At 44.4% G+C, this 21,186-nt stretch overlaps 1 protein-coding gene across 3 annotated transcripts in view; it reads right to left on the reverse strand.

Annotated features, from left to right (window-relative positions):
* Window positions 1-20,653, reverse strand: part of EGFLAM (EGF like, fibronectin type III and laminin G domains) — a 74,023-nt gene extending 53,370 nt beyond the window's left edge. Inside the window, exons 1-3 of one of the 3 annotated variants that reach the window (XM_063320846.1) lie at window positions 20,381-20,653; window positions 3,476-3,585; window positions 1,379-1,462 (exon numbers count right to left, since the gene is read on the reverse strand). In XM_063320846.1, the coding sequence (XP_063176916.1) occupies window positions 1,379-1,462; window positions 3,476-3,585; window positions 20,381-20,495 (309 nt within the window). In that variant the 5' untranslated portion in view covers window positions 20,496-20,653. Of the gene's footprint in view, window positions 1-1,378; window positions 1,463-3,475; window positions 3,589-19,804; window positions 20,040-20,380 lie in introns of those variants that run through there. The other 2 variants (XM_063320844.1, XM_063320847.1) reach the window with 2 other exon arrangements.
* Between the last annotated feature and the right edge of the window lie 533 nt (window positions 20,654-21,186).

A 21,186-nucleotide genomic window follows, 5' to 3' on the forward strand; every position in this document is an offset into this window, starting at 1 on the left:
CATCACAGCAACAACATTCTTTCATTCACCGTGATCCCAGAAACCTGCATAAGTCAGAACTGACAACCAGAGTGACAGAAAACTGCAGGAAATCTGAGCATCCCTCTCACTCACGCTTCTCACGGGGAAGGTTTCTGAGCACTGCCCAGCAGGGATCGGGAAATACCAGTGAATGCATTTCACCGAACGTCAGGCGGGAAGGCTGAAGGAAGAGGGGTGCGGAAATAAAGGAGAATGAAGATGAGCAGAAAAGAAAGGAGGAAAAAATTGAAATGTGAAGAAGGATCACCAAATAAAGACAGGAAAGCCTGCAATGCCCCTCTGTGTGCAAGCGTGAGCCTTTGATTCCTGTGCTGGTAACGTTGCTGTCTCGTGGGCAGGCTGCCCTTTGCAGAGCATGGTGCGAGGCTGTTCCTGTCCCAGCACCCAACCTGCCACAATCCGTCCCTCTCTGCCCAGGCAGAGGCTGGGAAGTCTCTGTTCCTGCCTTGCTGAACTCAAAGAGCAGCCTTTCCACGTTGAGAAAGCACTGGCAGTTTTGGAGAAAAACCTTTAAAAGCAGACAGTATTAAAATCATCCAGCGGCATGGAGGAATTGCTTTCATCTCGGCACTAATTGCTCAGCCATGCAGCAGAAGAGGATGGGCGGTGCTCATCCGCAAATGGAAAAGGAAGAGGAAACTGGACAGGAAAAGGGAAGGAGGAAATAGAAGGGGATAGTGAAATACAGCAAAGTAAGAAAGCAAAGGAGAGACAAAATGAAAAACAGAACTAAAGAAAAGGGGGAAAATGGGAAGGAAGGAGGAAAACTAGTGCTTTCAAGAACAAAAAACCCCCGAAGCTCAGGGAATTTTCTAGGACATGGACTTGCACAAATACAACTAAAGCAGCACTATTAAATTCAGTATTTCAGGAGGCCACAGTCTCACACAGAGACAAAAATGCACTGAAAACTTTGTGTCTCCTTTAACTCACACACGTACCTCTGTCAGACACTGCAACACACACACACTGATATTGCAGCTCTAACTGTGCATAGAGTCGCCTGATTCCCCTTGCATGTGTGGAAGTGCACAGAAAATTCATATTCAAAATTAAAAGTTCTATTTTAGTAGACGCCAAAGGTCAGTACTAGGAAGACGCAAGCAAGTCCCAGCGGTTTTACATGATAAATTAGTCAAACAACAAGGAGCAAAAGTGTATCACACTGGCTGAATTACAGAAAAACATTGTGATTTCCTTTTGCTCAATACCCAAAGCAGATCTGGGGCTTGGATCCTCAGCATAATTCACAAACCAGCAACAAGTAGACAGTGGCAAGTTCCCACTTGCAAGCTCCGCTCCAGCATTTTGACTGTTGATGAAAAGAAATACTCACCATGCTAAGCATATCCAAACTCAGGGGAACATTGTGCGAGAGCTGTTTAACTGCTTTGTCACCTTCAACCTCTGAGTAAAAGACCTTAGGAAGAAGATATAGTCAAGCCGGTTAAAGAAATAACTCAATGCTTCAGAATGACTTAAAAACAAGTGCATTGGTATCACACTGTGGACAGCATTTGAGCCTATGATCCCCCACCTTTTCAAATCCATGGAAAGCTAACACCCTTTAACATTCCCTCCCTGTTTGCTAGAAGTTGTCAGTATGACCAAAGGACACCATCTTACAGTGTGAACTGATGTGAAACACAGCCTAGCTTTTCAGGCAGACTTCAACTGACAACTTTAATTGTGCATCATTTGGCTATGGTAAGCATGGACAGCTAAAGATTTGTGGAACTGGTCTTCACAAGTTGGGCATTTCACTTCATATAAGGAAGATACTGACATTACATGGTTATGTCATTACAAAAATTGCTGTATCATAAATCTCCCTCCAGTCTGTTGCCGTGTACTGGGGACTAGTGAGACAGGGAGAGCCTGCTTTTCTGTGCACAGAGACCCTGAGATGTCAAGGGTCAAGAAGTAAGATGAAGTGAAGATGGTTCAGGTACAGCACTATCAGTGCTGTTTGTCATTGATTTTATTATCATGCCACACATGAGCTCAAGGCTTAAAAATAAACTAGGGTTCAGATGCTTGATCTCCTGCATGAACAGTGAAAACTATTTATGATTTGTGACTATAACGTATTGCAACTGTTTGAAAAATATCATGGCTTATAGAAAAGCCACTTCCTCACTGCACCTCTGTTTGCACGCAGAAGAATGGACCCAACTACACACAGAGCCCCGGCTGGGGCAGGTTCTGGACACAGCAAGTGCTTCTCAGTGTCCTAGACTACAAGCACTTTCCTAACAATAAAAACAACCCTGCAGCTGAGCTGCATTTGTGTAATTTACAAGACCACGGGATGAAGAGGCATGTGTACCAGAAATACCTATTGCAGGGAATTTTCTCCCTCTTTCAGTGTATGTTAATAAAAATTTTGATAGTCACGAGTTTTCTGCTTCCCACCTTTTTACATAAAAGTGCGTTTCAGATTATTTTTTTTCTGGAAATTTCAAATCCTTTCACAGAAAATGCTAGCAAAAACAACTGCTATTTGTCTTTTTGTTGAAGGGGAAAACAACAATTTCTAGTCAATATCCCACATTTTTGGTCCTAATTTCCCATCGACTAACTTCCATTCTGGAACGGAGTTTCACGACCATGGAATACCTGTTAAAGCAATACCTGATAAAAATGAATGAATGACAGATTAGTGTTCATTGTTTTTCCGCTTGCACACAAAACCACAGTACCCTAAAGACTAGCTATTCTGTTTTTTGCCAAACAGGCAGATGGTAACGTGTCAAAGGCTTGGAGGGGGTCCGAGCTTCCCCTATACGTTTTCTGGCTAAAACAGGAAAATCACTCAACTTCTTTAAGGGAAATTCACCACTGAGGTAGGGGGTAATAAAGGAAAGTCACTTTTGATATTTAAGGCTGTGGCTGTGCTCCCAGGGGTGCTAAGCAGTACAGTATCTATCGGGGAAGAGATGCCATGAAACCCCCCCTTCCCCTGTACCTGCTGCCACTCTGGGAAGGTTTAGAGGCGCAGTTTGGAAAAGCTATTCCTGCTAAAGCAATCCTCGGGAAGTACACGTCAAAGGACCTGAACAGTCCTGAAATCACCGTGCATGTCCCTTCATTTGCACAGTGTAATATCGACCTGCTCTGCTTTACTTTACTGTTTTACCAGCTGCAGAGATCCTTGCATAAAAACCACAACAGAAAAGCAATCTATATCCACTGCAAGCCCTTGGCATCCAACCCAAATTCCCATCATAGCTTGCTGCTAAAATATGAACTGCTTGTTTCTTAAAGTTACAGCTCAATCCGTCCAAGCGCACTGTCCCCTGGCCACTTTCTGAGCAATGGTACCATTTGTTATGAGAGCAGGCTCTCCTGCTTGCTCCTCCATGCCACATGTATAGTCTGAGGCCATGTAGGGTATTGCAGTCCTCTACCAGCAGCACAGAGGATCACTTACTGTGTATCCCGTGATGGTGCTCGCATGCTGCTTTGGCATCCTCCATTGCACGCTGAACGCTGTGCAGTTCAGTGAATCCAGCAGTATATCGAGAGGAGGTCCCAGCCTATCTGCTGAAAACAAAATGACACTGCATAAGAAGCCATAGGGCACAAAACCTCTCCTTTAGCCTCCTGGCAGGTATGGCTTTGAAGAAGAACAGACCTGTGCTGCCCTCATTCCAAACTGTCAAACATAGCCCACTGCTCAGATTTGACTTGGGTGCACCTTTTACCTCTCCACCTCTGCCTTCCAAGGTAGTGGTGGGACACCAAGAGAGAGGGGGTGAAGGGGGACAAGAACCTGTTGATCAGCTCAGGACACCTCATGGACACCTTCAGCCTCCCCCTCATCCCCCTCCTCCCCAGGCTTCACGTCCAACAGCAATACCCTGGTGTGAGGAAAACCAAACCAAACCCAAAGCATGCCTTCTCTTCAGCCCTTTGCTGTTTTGGCACAGGCCAAGAGACCCCCTTCACAGGCCACAAGGTCTTCCAGTCACCACTGGCCCTGCAACCTCCACCCCTTCATGACAGCTATGGATGGAAAGGGCAATGATTTCAGTACGAAGCAAGTTTAGCCTGATGAGAAGAGCACAAAGGAACCCTCAGGTGCCACATGCCCCTCTCCAGGTTATGGCAATGGGATCTCTTGCCATCATGCTTTCAGTGCTGCCACGATCAACCCCGTCTCTCAACAGCTGCAGTGGGAGGAGGTTATTTTTATATGGCTATACTGGTCTTACAGCACCTATCCATCTCCTCTTCCCATGGTACAGGTTGGCATGTCACTACAATGCCTAATTCAACTACTGCAAAAAAAAAAAAAAAAAAAAAAGGCTGGAGAAGAAGGAAACCCTGAGCTCCACGTCTCTAGTAACGTGTTAGCAACTGCATTTACTGCCTGAGAAAGGGCAGGCGGAGGAGAGTGTCTGCTCTGTAGCCCAAGCAAGATTTTTAATTCAACCTCTCCAAACCAACATCGTCCGTGCTCTTGAAACCAAACCCGCCTAACAAACAACAGTAACAGAGAACTGATTCAAGCAGTTTAACAACAACTTCATTTTTTTCAAGGTGACAATTCTACTATACCTAGTTTTTTGCATGCCCTTACCTATGACAATTTTAAGTAAAGGCTAAGGAAACCTTACCCCCCCTCCCCCCCATTTTTTTCCGCTAGCTCTGACAAAATATCAAGTGAAAACAAGCTACTGTAAAGGTCATTTTTAGATGTGAAGCAAGCCTACATCAGATTTACACTTGTCACTTCCACCAACATATTTGATTTGAAGCTAAATACAAGACAACAGCTTACAAACTCTACTCAGTATTGATCAGCACCCATACCTGAGTAGTTGAAACAAGAGCAGAACTGACATTCTGGTCCTTTTCAAACTGGCGCTGCATTTTCCCACCGCTAGGAAACTTTCTGGTTTATATTTCTTATTTTGAGTGAGCAAGTGTGGCCAGTCAGCATCCACACCTCGCGGTTAACACCGGTGACTCTGTTTTCCTGCTCCTTTCAGCTATTTATTTCTCTACAACACTAAAATAAATCTTGGACGGTGCTATGTGAAATCATGACAGGACAAATACATAAAAGGCATTTAAGAGACCCTAACTTCTCTCACCATTTGGTCCCTAAACCTGAAGCTTCAGCCATTCTTGCCTAAAAAAATTCCAAGGGGACTGTCTCCTGTGCAAGGACTGCATGCGATGGGCTCCCCACCAAGAACTTTTTAACTTTTTTCCTTTTATTGCTGAAACAATACAGTGGGGGATAAAAAAACACCACATAATATACCTTCAGAAAAAGGACTACCTGTTGTATGCTAGAGGTTTTTATTTTCTGCACGCCCCAAAGATCTTTCTTATCAGTTCAGTGTCAAAGAAATTCTGGAGACTAATGGTCTATTATTCCTGAGAAGTTTTTGTAGCTGTAACAGGACAGGGGTGCACCTACACATTAAGGAGAAAAAACATACTTAGGGCTCTACCTGCATATATTGACCTCATAACCTGCAATGATCTAACCTTAGTTAATGGGAGCATGCAGGAGAATTAAGTCTCCGCTAAAAGCCTCATACTCTGTGAACACAAGTCACCAGCCAGACTCCCAGAGGCTAAAACATGGAGCTGCAATCCTCTCACAACCCCTTTCCAGGGATACCACCAGCACCTTCCCTCCCTTACCTACCAGGGAAGGAGCTGAGCTTGTCCTAAATGGATCTTCAAGTAAACAAATAACTACACAGTGCTTTGAGCAATGCCACTGAGCAACCGTGGGATTTTAAACATACTCCTGAGATGCTGGGAACTACCCAGGACCCAAAGACAGGGACATCCACGCATCCATACTGCCTGTACAGTCTGTGGGCACAGGTTCAGCTTCCTGGGAAAGTCTCCCAGGAATGGTCTGGAGGATAGCTCAGCTCACAAACCATGTCCGTAAGTCAATAAGGACATCTTTTGGGGAAGGGAGAAAGGAGTTGCACCATACGGAGTGAGAGCCAAACCATGCCATGCTACTTGCTCTCTGGCCTCTCACCCATTTTCTTTATTAGCACTGACTTAGACGCACGGATCCCTGCTGGGTGCAGGGGCTCTGAGGATAGCAGAGTTCCACCTCTCGTGCTCACCTGCACGAGCAGTAGCTGGACCATACACCACCAGGTACCACCTGCTACCGAAAGGAGAGGCAGGGAAGAGCAGCTGGGGCTGGGGTATCGCTATCTACTTAAGCAGCATTTTACCTTCAGAAAACATCTTTCCAATCTTCACAACACCCAGTGAGGCAGTTTAATATTACAGCTGCAACAGGAGTAAAGGAAAAGAAAAAAAAACCACTAAACATTCACACTTAGCGTATTCATTCTACCCTTGTATTACTTTCTGGAGAGGCTCTATGAGACAAGTTTGCTGGGAGGCACAGTGGCTGAAATAACAAATTTTAACCGGCAATGACAAATACTCATATAAGACAGGCTTCAAATTCATATTCTGAATGCACTAGAGGCCAATAAAAGTATTTACAGGAAGTATTTGGTGAATAATCTGGAACAACAAATAAATTTGAAAAAAAAAATGCAATCCATTTGCAGACTATCTGCAAACAGAGAGGCAACATCTGTTTAATAAGGAGCCACGCCATGAATTATTCACCCAACCCTACTAAACACCACTATCTTCAGTTTGCAGATGATGAAAGAGCCACAGAGAGCCAAACACTGACCTCAGTTACACCGGCCCATAAATTGTCACTGGAGGAGTAAATACTAACTTAAGCCAGGGAAAATGAGAGCGAGGAGCTGCAGAGGTCTGTGTTTCCATCCTCCATGTTTAATCCTCAACAGAAGTCAGGGAATTTCCCTCTCGCAGCGAAGATGGTGGCAGGAGGTATGCTTGGGAAGCAGGTGTAAACTCCACCAGCGCTCAGCCCTGTCTTCGCCCTCCCCAGCTGTCAAACGATGGTTTGGGGAGCACACTGGATCCTCACCCTGCCGGGCACCGCGCTGCCTCCTGCTTAACCCAGGAGCCAAGAGGAAAAGGAAATCTGGGCCATCCCTGTCCCATGCACACCATTATTTCTTGTGGGGGGAGAGAGGGCAAGGCATGTCATGTGGTGTGCCTGTCCCCACAGTCCTACGCTGTCACCTCTCCTGACTCCGCAGCTTATTGATGTGCATCTGGGGATTCGGAGTCACTTCTCGTTGCCAGAGTCCGAATTTCACACAACCCAACAGAAAGTAAAAAATGTCCATTTTTGGACTGGCCTTTCCCTTTGGAGCCATGACAAAGTGACTCCACGATCTGACACAAGCCATGTTTATGCCACTGAGATGCAGGAGATGTCACGGCTTTGGAACAGTCATGCTGCAACACTATGTCAAAGCGCTTTGCTAGCTGATCACTACTGTTGCCATACATATTGCGGTTTTACTAACAAATTATTTTGAGATAAATGTGTGCTTGAGGTATTTTGCAAGATTTTACAGAACATCGTGTATTACACACACTAAAAATGGATATTAAAACTGGTCTAAACACGTATTTCTTTATGTCAAAGGTCATGTTTAGACTATAAAATATAAAAATAGTTTTCAAGGGTAAAACTCTTCAGATATTCGTAGTTCCTCCTACGATTCAGGTCAGAAAAAACTCTCTTCTCAAAATTCAGCATGAAAGCTCTGTTAATCTGGTAGCATCATGCACTGTGCAAAACCACAGCGGAGCCTACTCCCCTCTGCAGCCCGATGGATGGGAGCCTGCAGGCAAGGGAGGTGCCATATACTATATATTTGTACATACTCTGAAGATCTGCCTCAGTGTTGATCCCACCTGCAAATGTCCTCTGCAGTTGGATCTGGTGAATACCTAAGAAGGCATGGAGATTAGCCCTGATCATAAAGAACAAGGAATCAATTTATAAAAAAATTAAATTTAAGACATTTTGTGCAAACACAGTCATTCTCCTTCCTGGCCCGTCAGGCACAGAAAGTTTGATATTGTCCAAAATGTTTTGATGAAACTGGTAATAGAAGCAATGACTTTGGTCCCATGCAAACAAGCCGTCAATCAAGGGAGAGCACTCTTGCACATATTATGAGTATACATTGTAAATCTTGTATCAAATACAAAAAGTTAATGAGCATTCGGCTGTAGGTAAACAATGTTGAGCTAACAATGTTGTGTTTACTTTTCTGCTTACAGCTATTTTGTTTCTTGTTTATAGATCTCTCTGGTTCTGTACTTCTGAAAATATGCAAAAACTGATAAACCAATGAAGAAGTCACCAAATAAGCTCTCCAAGTGAGCTGAAGAATACATGAGCCCTCTCCCTAAGATGGAGTAAATTTTACCATTTTTAAATAATCACCATTATTTCAATTTTTGCTGCACAAAAGCAACTCAAATTAAAAACAGTAAAAAAGCTTATCCCATCAATACAAGTGTCGTTTCTATTGCAGCTCCCACTGGCACATACAACAGCCCCTGTCCATAAATTAAACACCCATAGGCTACCATCAGGGTGGCCCCAGGCAAAGTGGCTCCTGGGAATGGTCCCCAGCCTGGGACAGCCAGTGATGTACCAGTGCCTCAGGACGCTCCTTGCCATCACTGAATCCGCCAGCAGAGATATCACTTCCGTGTGAAAATTGCAATCACACCCTTGCAATTTTCAGCAGAGTCACCTTGAGTACCTAATGGGAACACTTCAAATTAATCCACCCACCCAAATTAATCCCTCCCAGACTAACCATGCTGGCCTCGTGCAGAGCTCGGGTGCAACCACTTCAGCATGATGCTTCCCTCCAGCTACTGCAAGAAAACTGCTTGTGCAGACACAGGGGAATTCCTCCTTCCTTCCAGTCATGAAGTGACCCCAAAATCTTACTACAGTGATGAATAGTTATGAGAAAAAAAACAGCTTCAAAAGAAATACATCTCTTACGTTCACAAGCTTCACATCTGAAGCACTTTGGATAAGTTGGGTAAAGCTTATCACAGTTGGTACTACTATTTTAGAGGAAATTTCAAAATCTATTTAAATTTTAAATGAGATGAAAATAATACCAACTGAAAACAGTATTTTTTAAAATATTCATGAATGGAATACCTGAAAGGACTGGGAAAATTTTCTTTTAGAATTTTAATTATATTTTGCATTTCATCTTCTCTTTCCTTTTTAGATGCTTATGCTGTTTCAAGGCATGCAGGTAGTCACAAGTATTTGCAGGTCCTGAAATAATATACAAATAATTCACTGATACAATCCTCATGCAATAATATGGTAATTAATTTAAAGGAAAACAAATGGTTCATTTCATCTTTACTAGTTTGTGGTTTGGAAAATCAAGATCTTTATACTACATATTCTGTACTACTATTAATGATAGGGCATGGGCCAATGAAATGGGATAACCATTTCATTATTTTAGTTTTAAATCTCTGGGGGTAACAGCTAGGAGGTACTGGCTGAAGGACTCCTTATTTTCCAGGCTGATTTTGTCCCATGAAACAAGAAAAATGCGTTGATGAAATGATGGCTGTCACTACTAACATGTCAGAAGGATATAGCAACAGAAAAACATCATGAAAGACAATTCAAACTAATTCTAAATTCAAGTTTTCAGAACAAAACATTTTCCAGTAAGAGAAATTCCTTTGGATTCTTTTCTTACAAACATTATTTAACGCAGCTCACCAATTCATAAAAAAACCCCTTGGTTTTACTGAAATAGCATTTTATCATTGAAAAAGCTGTTTTCAATAAAACAGTATGTCCACTCCTAGAGCTGAAACAAAGTCTATTATGGCCCACTCAGTCTCTCACTGAAGTATGAGTGAAATTTGTAAAATTTGTAAATTTGTAAAATTTACATTTGTAAATTTGTAAAACAACAAACAGCGTTAGGGTCTTTTCTTGTTTCCTTTCGTTTTACAGACTGAACAAGATTATACAAACACCACAGTGGAATGAAGACAGCATGACAAACTGACAAAGGTCAGGAAATCCTAAATGAAAAAAATGTGCCATCTTTTAATCTCTTTGAAGCATTTTCCAGCTCCCACTGCCCAGCAGTGCTATGTAAGAGAGCAAAAATCTCCCAGCTGCAACAACTACAAAGGACGATGACTTGAAATTGGAAAATCTCAGATGGTCTCTCCTGGTCCTGCACCCTGAGTAGTGACATCAACATGGAAAACATCACAAAATGGAGAAATCCTGATAGCTGTTGCTCTGAGCGAGTGACCTATCACTGCCAGTGCACGAGATGCTGACAAGAGGAAATCCGCTGGACGACCTGCACACTGCCACCGCGAGCACCGGTGCAGAGGCTGCGGTAGTATGGCCCTACCATCATGGTTTTTGATCCAGACCTCAGTGCACAAACCTTTGGAAAGGCTAACCCCACCTCGGTTAGCCCTTTAAAAATCCTGTAATAAACACAATGAAAAAAGAAAAAAAAAAACAAACAAGAAACCCTCAACATTATAATAATAGCAGGATTGGACCCACGTGATGTTTTTCTGATGCAGTATGTAGCATCTGTTATCTGCCCCAGGTACATCTGAGGTGACAGCCACCGGGGTATTTATAGCCTGAGGAAGAGGAACGAAGGAGGCAAAGCTCAGAACTTAACCTACAGTGCACCACAGTGAATCCCATTAAAAACGAACAGGCACAATGCCACTGGCGGCGTTGTTGTGGCTTTTCCTACCGTGCCTTGGCCCTGCAGATCGCGGAAGAGAAGGGCAGGGGTGGGAAGCCCCGTTCCCCTCCCCACGCTCCTCCCCAGAGCAAGGCTCTGCGCCCAGGAAGGCTCCGACTCTGCAGAGAAGGGAGGCAGAAATGAGGGGAACGCTGCACAGTGCACCGTGACTTACAGCTGTGAGAAGGAAAGGCAGAAACTGATTTTTTACGTAATTTTTTTAAGACCTAGATATAGGAAAAAAACTTCTGGCTGTGGATGGTTATGCACTGGAACCACTTTTGGGGAATTCCTGGTGCTGAAGGTTATTAAAAGCAGGGGACAATATTATCTCTGAGCAAAGGTTGAGTTTACACCTGTCCAGCCTTTGTCAAGAGGAACAGACAGGGCAATCTCTGGAGAACTCTCACAAGCTTGTGTTTTTAATAATTACCAATCAGAGGTGAGTCTGACCAACACAAGCGCATACACTGTACCTGCACCTGGGATAACTTGGTGAACTATTTCTCCTAATCGCAAGCACTTTCCACTTCCAGTATAAATGTACTATAGATGCCTGTAAAAAGCCCCACCAAGACACTCCGCCTGCATAACCTCAGGCGCATTCCTGGAAGCCCGAGTCAAAATTTAGTGCTTGTGCCCCTAAAACCAGGCTTGCGCTTCACATGCTGGGGGATGGCTGCCCTAATTCCTGACACCTCCACAGCATCTTGGCCTGTCAGAGGAAGATGCTAGCCAGGTCCCTGTCCCTAGTCCCGGAGAAGGGGAAGCACTGAGGCTCACCCCTCCCTGTTCCAGCCTACAAGGCTGCTTGAATGCTAAACTCAATATTTTTCCTGGCTTGGGATTTCCTGGCTGGGCTCAGACCTGCCTTGTCCCTGCGGATGTGTCCCGCAGCCGGCGGGCTGCGGCTGACCCTGCCTGCTGCCAGGGTCCTGCCTGCCCTGGCACTGCCTGCCTTCTCACCGGATACTTCACCAGTTTTCAAATAACTCTAAAAAAAAAAGTTTCTGGGAGGTCTAATTTAAGTATCAGAAAGTAGCTGAAGACAAGCAACAGCGTATTAGCATGTCTGTGCAATAGACTTTAATAATCCACAGGACTTTGTTGAATTGGGTTTTGAATATCTCTAAGGACAGGGACTACACAACCTCTCTGTGCAAGTCCTCACTGTAAAAAAGTTTTTTCTTATGTTTAAATGGGATTTCCTTTGTGTCAGCTTGTGCCCATTGCCTCCAGTCCTGTCACAGGGCAGCCCTGAGAAAAGCCTGGCTCCATCCTCTTTACTTCTCCCATCAGATATTTACATACATTGATAAGATCCCCCTGAGTCTTTTACTCTCCAGGCTGAATGGCTCCTCTCAGCCTCGCACAGAATCACAGGATGGCAGGCGTTGGAAGTGACCTCTAGAGATCATCCAGTCCAACCACCCTGCTAAAGCAGGTTCACCTAGAGCTCTCCTTGTCCCCAAGATGCTCCAGTCCTTTAATTTTCTTTGTGGGTACTCACTCCAGTATGTCCATGTCTCTCTTGCACTGGGAAGCCCAGAAATGGACCAAACCCTCCAGATGTCTGTCATGAGTGCTCAGTAGAGAGGAAGGATCACCTCCCTCGACCTGCTGGCAACACCCCTTCAGGATGCCGCTGGCCTTTTTGCTGCGAGGGCACATCCACCAGGGCTGACACCGCACTGTGATCCTAACTCAAGTTATGATCTCAACCCAAGTTCAGAAATCGGCTCAATTGCAACTGTGATTTTATTAAAGGCTCCTGAAGGCCAGGTCAAGGAAGAAATCCGGCATCTTTGCAAGGAGCAGGAAATTCTTCTCCAACCCAGTTCCTCTGTAAGAAATGGGATAATTTCACTACCTTCTGCAGTCAGCAAGTCTCTCTATTCACCAGCAGTATCAGTAAAAACCACAGAGGAAATTCTTTGTCTCTATTAAGTGACAGAAATAGATTGAATCCCTGCACTAATGTAGTGTGGGAAACGACTGTGTACCCAAAAAGCCAGTAAAAGCAGCGGGATGTGAAACCTGGGAGAATGACTGGGAGGGATGAAACCTTTGCTGCAAGAGATAATGAGGCATGGAGATACATCTCAGCATAAATAAAGACCAAATATGTAAGGGAACCAACAGCAAATGACCCAGGCACTGTTACGATGTCCACAAAGCTAGTATCTAACTCTCCCTAATCCTCTCAAAGCATTCCTTGCTCCACCACAACTTGCAGAGTCCAACCCTTTGGCCCAAACCCTTACCAGGGCTGCTTCAGCATGCAAGCCATGCCCTTCTTTTGGCATCAGTTGGTTAAACAGCTCTTTCTTTTCCCCTTTCTGCCCATTTTAGGTGCTGTCTAGTCCTTTGTCCAGTGGTGACTTTCTTCCCCTTATATTCTGCAGGTTTCTTCTTCCATCCTCCCCATGATCGCTACATCTTATGACTCCACAGAGGTAAATGGCTCAAACATTCTCACCTCAGCCTACTAAGTCCATTAGCACATATATGGAAAGAGCTGCAGTTCTTCACTGTATGGTTCACCATACCATAGAGCTGCCATTATAACTGCTCAATTACGATGAAAACTAGCAATACACACGTAACGGGTCCATGCAGGAACGGGAATGTCATGAAAGTGGAACAGGAACCAAAAATGCCACCAGGATGTTGGTCTCTGTGTTCGTGGCTGAGCACTAGCTGCAATGCCACCGTCTCCTGTGATTCTGTGATCTCTGTAAATAGTCATCCTCATAAAAAGCCTGCTCATTTTTAGAAACATGTTGTCTTCTCCTGTGATTATCTAGAAGGCAGAATATGAAACAGAGCTGAAACATTTCTGTTCCAACAAATTCTGGCTTCTGCTATCTCGAATTACACCGCAAAAGTTCTGGTCCTAGACACTTACTTTCCATCATTTGCAGTTTGACAGGTTTTGTTCGTGTTTTTTTCCTAAAATCATCTTCTGTTGCAATTTCACATGCATGGAAGAATTTAACTTGAGTGAAATTCTCTATAATCTTTGCCCTTAGGATTTTTTTCAGATTTTTGAGCTCAGCAACACAAAGACAGTCCTAATTTAAAACTTTATATGTGCAATAGTACCTGTGAAACATCAGAAGGATCAGAATGATTTCTGTATTTGAAAGCAGCATGCTCAACATTCACAAGATGCTCATTTCCCTTCATTTAGAAAGATGGTTCAAATTGCACGTTCCAAATGTACACAGGTGTCGGTATTTGACTGTACCTTCATTTCCACAGGTGCCTGCAATTTTAAATTACTTTAAAAATCGAGAGAGGTGTGAAGAATAATTTGGCTTGGGATTCTTACAGCCTTGGAGATCTTTCTGTGTGAGTTACACCAGTCTGACTGTCCTCTGAGGACACGGGGAAACTCAGAAGCGCTTGGTGTCCCCTTCCCAGAACAACTACTCTTAACATGACTGCTATCTGCACTGGCTTTTAAAAAAGTGTTTATTAACTATAAGATTCATATATATAAATTGAAAGACACCCCATCACCAGTTAGTGATATGCTGAGAAAGCCAGGTGCAAAATACATTAGCACTTGCGGATGGTTTATCTCTTCTAGGTCTAAAACTTATCCAGAATAACTTTTGGCAATGCTTGAATGAAAGATCTTTTTAAGAAAACAAAGCTGGTGTATTTTGACCATCTGATTACACGGACAGCAAGTCACGAACAGAAGAAAAGGTTTCTCTCACAGCCCCATAGCTATCCTCTTCCTTTTGAATAAAAGGCTCCCTGGGTCAATATAGTGTGCTTTTCTTTTTCATTAAAAGCCAATGTCCTGAGGAGCTTTCTTCATGAGTAGTCCTTACTCCTGCGTGTAGTTACACTGCGCTTGGTAGAAGAACTGGTGTGAACTCGGTGTATTTCCCACTACACACCTCTCACCTGCAGAGTTTTATGGATCATCACACACGATACCATTACCCAGGTTTGAGTTAGCTACCTGGTTGTGATGGAGCTTTCCCCCTAAGCCTCCAATTTCCAGTGGCTTATGCCCTCCCGAAGCAGGTACTTTCAAAGATTAATTCGGCTGTGCTTGTTCTCAGGTCAGCGCCTCTGAAAAGTCTGAAAAACTAATGTTCATCTTTTGCTGTGGTTTGGATGTTCACACAATATGAAATAACCAATTTGGTTTTCACATGGAAGCATCTTCACTAAAAATAAAAAATGAAAGGAAACCAAATCTTGCCTATTCTTACCCAAATGTATTTCCTTTCAGTTGGGACTAATTATGAAGAAAACATTTGGGGTTTTGTTTAGTTTGTAGGTTTTTTTGAGACAGATCATTTGTTTGCACAGAAAACCATTAGGAAATTTTATTAGTGATCAAATAGGAAACATAGTCTCCTGTGTGCCTGTGGTTTAGAAAGTCTTTTATTACATGATCACAGGCCACTGTTGCACATTCACTGATAAATATGGCACCAAATTGCACACTCTTTAATATATTAAATGATAAAGTCTGCAAAGACCTCTTCATGGTAATTCACTCAGATTACAGGCATCTTTGATATCTTTTAATAACTTTTTAATAAGAGAAAAACTTTCTATAGCTATTTATTTCAGTGTTTTACTTCATTATGGCAGAAATACTGTGAAAAGGTCCTATCAGTCCCGTTTTGAGTTTCCCTCATGAAGCAACAATATTAGTCACCTATTTTTTTTTTATTTTCAGTAAGACCACATTAGAGGGATGTCAGCAGAACCAAGCATAAGATTTGAGTCCCAACATAAGCATGATCTGAGGAATGGGAAACTCCCAAGTATACTCTCAGCTAATTGATGAGTGGGGCACTGAAGAGAACTCATCCACTGAAATTTTCCGTTTTAAGACAACAGGGTACTCTCCTGCTCCTCAGGATGTCTTTGGGTGACTGACACTCAAATTCCCTGCCATTAAGTTTAAGAAGGTGAATCTGATCGTCAGATGTGCTCACTCCACACAGTACACTGGGCTGTGCCCTGTCTAGTCCTGTGTCACTGTGTATCTGCCAGAGAAAAAGAGGGCGCTTTTTTTTCTGCAATATGAAGGCATTCGCCTACGTATTATTACTAAAGTAATGCCTATCAGCGCTGACTAAAACTGGGGACAGCTGTGCTGAGCACCCTACAGAAGTCCTATTACTGCCTAATGTGGCATGGTTAGAAAAAGATAAAAGCACAAAACCACTACAACTCCATTCTGAAAACTGAAAATTTGGCCCGGGAAGGACTGGCAAACCCTCAAAGCAAGTCTGCGACAGCCTCAGGACAGAAGGATTTCCCAAGGCTCACTCCGGTGCCTTAGCTCCAAAACAACTCCTCTTCTCCAAAGCATCACTGCAAACCCCAATATCTGGTATAATTCCACCAATTTTAAAAAAAATCTTGGCTAATTTTACCTTTCCGAACACTGGTGGAAGTCTGTATAGCAGTTTTAGAAGGGGTGTTAGCAAAGCGATGCCCAAGAAAAATGTTCACTGAAAGTTTCCTTTTACAGAGGAAGATAACGATTTCAGGACAGAAAGGACCAAACACATTTTCCTGCAAAGAAAACTAAAATGAGGAAATATACGTTAAAGTGGGTGATTAGCATTGACATACTAAGTAACGTGCTCAAGTGAAATAATTTAGTGCATTCCCATTGCTGCCCCAGAGGGCATTAGGGGAATGCCCGTACCCGTCGGAGGTGTTGATGGGATTGATCGGTGCTGGCAGGATTTGCCAGGAGATGGGCACCAAAGGTATGAGGGCAAGTCCAATCAAAAAGAAAATGTCACACAACATTATGACACAACTTACACCCAAATGCGACAAACAACATACATATATAATTAGTGCTTGGTTGATTTTATTGGTGTTGAAGACATCGAACAGTGTGGTCTGATAGCCCACGTTTTGGCTCATGCCTGAAACAATAAAAGAATGATACTAATCTTCCACCAAATAAATTATTCACATCTTCTTTATTAGTTTTATCTCACAGATATGCACCGTCTCTGCCAGCTCTGCAGCCCTTGTGTTAGGAATCGTTCCGCTCCAGACTCATTCCTTTCCTCAGACACTTCACATTCAGCAGCCGACCAACCTCGCCCTTGCACACTTTACGTGCAGAATTCATTATGGCAGCAAATAACAATTTATGCTATTGTTGTTCCAAAAAAATCCATGCAATATTTAAAAAACTCAAATAAGCACCTTTCTTCCCAAAGAATGCTATATTTTCTCTATCTGTAGGCCTGATTTTCAAGGTAGTTTGACCTATTTTGCTACCTAAATAGGGCTAGACTTTCAGAAGTGTTCCATATCGAGCAGCTCTTATTATAGACAGATTTTCTAAAGAATTCAAGTATTGCAGTGCCAAGTTCTTTGGAAAAAAAGTCATTTACTGTAAGGCTGACCAGGGAGCTGGGCTCTTTTGAAAATCTGGCCCTGATATTGAGTGCTACGCTCTTGTAAGGTCTTCAGACTTTAACTGGACTGATTCCTCCAGCATTTACACACAAAGCCAGCAATGTCTACCATTATGGACATCTGGGAAATAGATAAAATACAAGCCAAATTCTTTGTTTATATTAGTTGGCAAGCATTATATATATATATATATATATAAAAAATAAAAGAATTCCTAAGCATCAGATATTAATATTTTATTTTGTCTGTGCAGGCCAAATCAACAGTTTTAATATTTTACAGGGCATTGGAACTTCATGCTCTGATAGTAAAAAAGTGACAATGCAATATAGTGCAACAAGTACACCCATGGAAAAACAGGTAAGTGGTCATCTCTTTCCCCTGTAATCCCCTAAAATCATAGAGCCATTAAAATCCAACATTATTGTGTTTATATTAGTAGTAGTTTAACAAACTGGGGTCTAGTTTTAGGCTGAAACTTGAAACAGAAGCTGCGAAAACCTATGCTTTGCAGAAGGCAAAAGCAAGAAAACAATGTGAAAGCAGTGGACAAGTGCCAACTTCTGGAGTACAAGATTTGGAGAATCCCAGCCTAATCGCTTTCCAACTACGCTATTCACCACAAGGTGTCCAAAGATTTGTTTTAAGCCCTTCCCAAAGTGTCTGTCGTCCTGTTTCCTTGTCTCCAGCAAATGTATCGTGTAACTGTAAATAAATGTTCAAATGAGTTTAGCAGTCATCAGGATGTTTCACATTTGAGGACGACAGCTTTTTCCCCCGAAGTTTAGTTTAAGAAGTTGCATTTGTGGCCATTTTACTATATACTTTATTTTTAACTTCACAGACAGATTTCTCACTCAGCTGCTTTCTTGGGATGACAAAATTGATCCTTGTAAGCTGAGCCCTGAATGAAAAACTTGGAAAAATGGAGATGCATTTGACTATCTTTTTTTTTCTTTTGACCCACAGGACCTCCTAGTCAGCTCCCATTATTGAAGATGAACGGGTTTTATCACTTACCTCTCAATACCTTTTGTTTTCACCTCAGTTACAATTCCTGTACAAGCCTCACTTCTATTGCTATTAAAAGGGCAAAGTGAAAGGGGAAAAAAAAAAAATCTTAAAGAACTTTCTACTGTCTTATCTCTTCTTCGCCCTCTACTTTTGGAAGTGCAAGTAAATGACAGGTCCCCCGCACTCTCACCTGCCCAGCACATGATACGCTGCAGAACAAGGCAGAGATGTGAGCTACCTGGAACTGTACCTGTTCAGTGTTTTGTAAGCAGTATTTCGCAGAGGGCACCCAGCCACAGGATTCTCAGAAGCAACCCTGCAATTCCAATAGCCTTTGGCAGAATGCAGATAGGATTTAAATCCTATACTGCTGCACACAAACTGTCTGTGGGATTTCCCTCTTCAAATCTTGCTACAAGTGGATTTTCAAATGTTTGCACAGATTTTGAAAAAATTCTTCCTGTATGAAACTGCCTATTTCTTTTACAGCCAAAAAGTAGAAAAGGAAGGACTGAATCAGGCAGTGAACCTGAAATAACGTAAGTTGTTAAAAAAAAACATAAAATGGTAGCTAACAAAACTAGCATACACAAAATGTTATTAAATTAGTTCATCTCCTCCACAGTACTACAAATAATTTGTTTCCAAGTTTTAAACTGCTTTAATTTAATGCATAGATATACATTTCTAGTAGGTCCATCATTCTGCTGTGATAAGAGGAAACAAGTATGCCAGTACAGTAGACGAATTTTTAAAAATATTTACACATTTCCATCCCCAACGTCACATATCTAGTATTTTAATGCAAACTACTAATCATCTCATTCACAACTACTGTCTATCTAATTTCCTCAAGTACTTAATGGCAGCTATTATGATAACCAAGGATCATGGGACTAGATCCCTAAGAGACAAGGTCAGACCAGTAAAATTAGCCATCTGTCCAGTAAGGGCTTTAAGCTCAGGCTGTATTTAAGTATTAAGTTTCCAACTGTACAGACATATTTTTTTTCCTCACAGACGCAAGAGAATGCACAATACTGATTCTAAAAAACAGCAATACAAATCTTTTAAGACTGTGAAATAGATACAAAAAGGGTCTGATCCTGTGAACACTTTGTGAGCTGAAGCAGAATTTACTAAACTTGTCGTATTTTCCATTGATCTGACACCAGTGAAGTTAGTCATAAAAATCGGTGTTGGCCTCAAACACTCCAGGACAGTCTCAGTGTTTGAAACCGCCCTGCGCGTCAATACCTTCTCTAAACACCACATTTTTTTAAGTATGCAGAATGTCAAACTTCACCACGCGCTGTGTCCCACCTCACTGTTTACATTTTACCTTACTGCTTCATACGCTGCAGACTGCGAGGGCTGTAAAAGCTGCTTAGAGTCCAAGTTTTTAACTTTCAACCGCTAAGAACCACGTACCACCACCTTGATCAATGCGCAAAACCCCACGACAGCCGTGGGAACTCTCCCGCCGGACACAGGTAATGCTCAGGCAGGACCTCGAAGGACACCACAGTATGCTCGGTACAGACTAACTGCATTTTTTTATTATTAGATTGTTGCTTCCCTAGCCATTTTTCTGTCACATTTCCTACTTACGTTATTCGCTACCACACACATACATGCCACAGCCAAAGCAGAGCCTTGCCGACGGGAAACTTCTGACTGGCACAGAGGTTCACCCGGCTCCCAACTCTGCTCACGCAACACCACAGGTTGCGGGCTCCAGGGAAAACGGGCAAAATCTTTGCCAATTCCTTCCTTCCGCAGCAGCAGAAGTCGGATCTTGGTCTGTAACTTGAGTGAACCCATCGGCACTGGGTGTAAAATGCCAGAGAAAACCGATCGCACGCCCATCCTGCAACTTCACCGCTTCCAGTGGCAACATTCCCTGCCGCCGCCTAGGCATCCTCTCCCTCCCCGCGGGTGGGAGGACAAAGCAGGGGCTTGCAGGGAAGGGCGGGGACGGTGCCGCCCCGCCGGGCTCCCCGGAGCTCGGGGACGAGTTATTTCACGGGGCAGCGGCCGCTGAGGAGGGGCCGGCGGCGGCGGCAGCAGCGCAGCCCCGACACCGCTGCCCGGCCCCGCTGGAGCTTCCCCCCCTGCGGCAAACGCCAGTTTAAAGGGACGCGAAACTTTGTTGAAAGGACACCTCATCTCCCCCCGTCCTGCCCCCCGGGCCCCGCCGCCCGCCCTACCTTGCCGGCGGGGGATGCTCCTCCGCGGCGCGGCCGCGCAGCCGATGCACGAAGCCAGGAGCAGGAGGGAGAGGAGGCAGCGGCAGCGGCGGTGGCAGCGGCCCGGCACCTCCATGTGCGCCGCCTTCCCCCGCCGCCGCCCGGGCCGGGGAGGTGGGGGGCCGGTAGCCGCGGGCGAAGGGCGCCGCCGCCGCCGGGCGTCCCCTCGGGGGAGCGGGGCTGGGGCCGGCGCGGAGCGGAGCGGCGGGGCTCGCAGCCGCGCCGGGCAGGGACGGGGAGGGAAGGAAGGGATGGGAAGGGAAGGGGGGAGGAGGCTGGGTCCGGCCCTCTGATGGGATTACCGCCGCCCGTGGGGCGGCCGCGGCGGCGCTGGGCACGGCTCGGCACCTCCCCCGCCGGGCGTCGCAGCCCCCGGACCCGGCCCTGATGGTCCCCGGACGGGTGACACCCCCCCCGTCGGCGGTGTCCCCTGGAGAGGCCGGCCCTGCCCACCGGGGCGACACTGGGGACCCTGGTGCGGTGTGTCACCCCTTCCTCAGCGGGGACCCCCCTGCACATCCCTGCCCTCCCCCTGCGCAAGGGGATGTCGTCGTCCCCCTCCCGTCCAGCGGGACCCCAACTCGGCTGCCCTGCTCCCCAGGGGGCATCGGCATTGACACTTGGGTTCGTGCTGTCTTCCTTTTTTCCCTGTTTGCCTGGCAGGGATGGGGCTGAAGTGGTACCGAAGTGTTGGGGCGAAGGCGAAGCTAGGGAAAGGATTCGGTGAGGAAGTTGTTGCTCAGTTAAGAGGATAAATTAAACTTAAT

Source organism: Chroicocephalus ridibundus, chromosome Z (assembly GCF_963924245.1).
Source record: "Chroicocephalus ridibundus chromosome Z, bChrRid1.1, whole genome shotgun sequence".
NCBI lineage: Eukaryota > Metazoa > Chordata > Aves > Charadriiformes > Laridae > Chroicocephalus > Chroicocephalus ridibundus.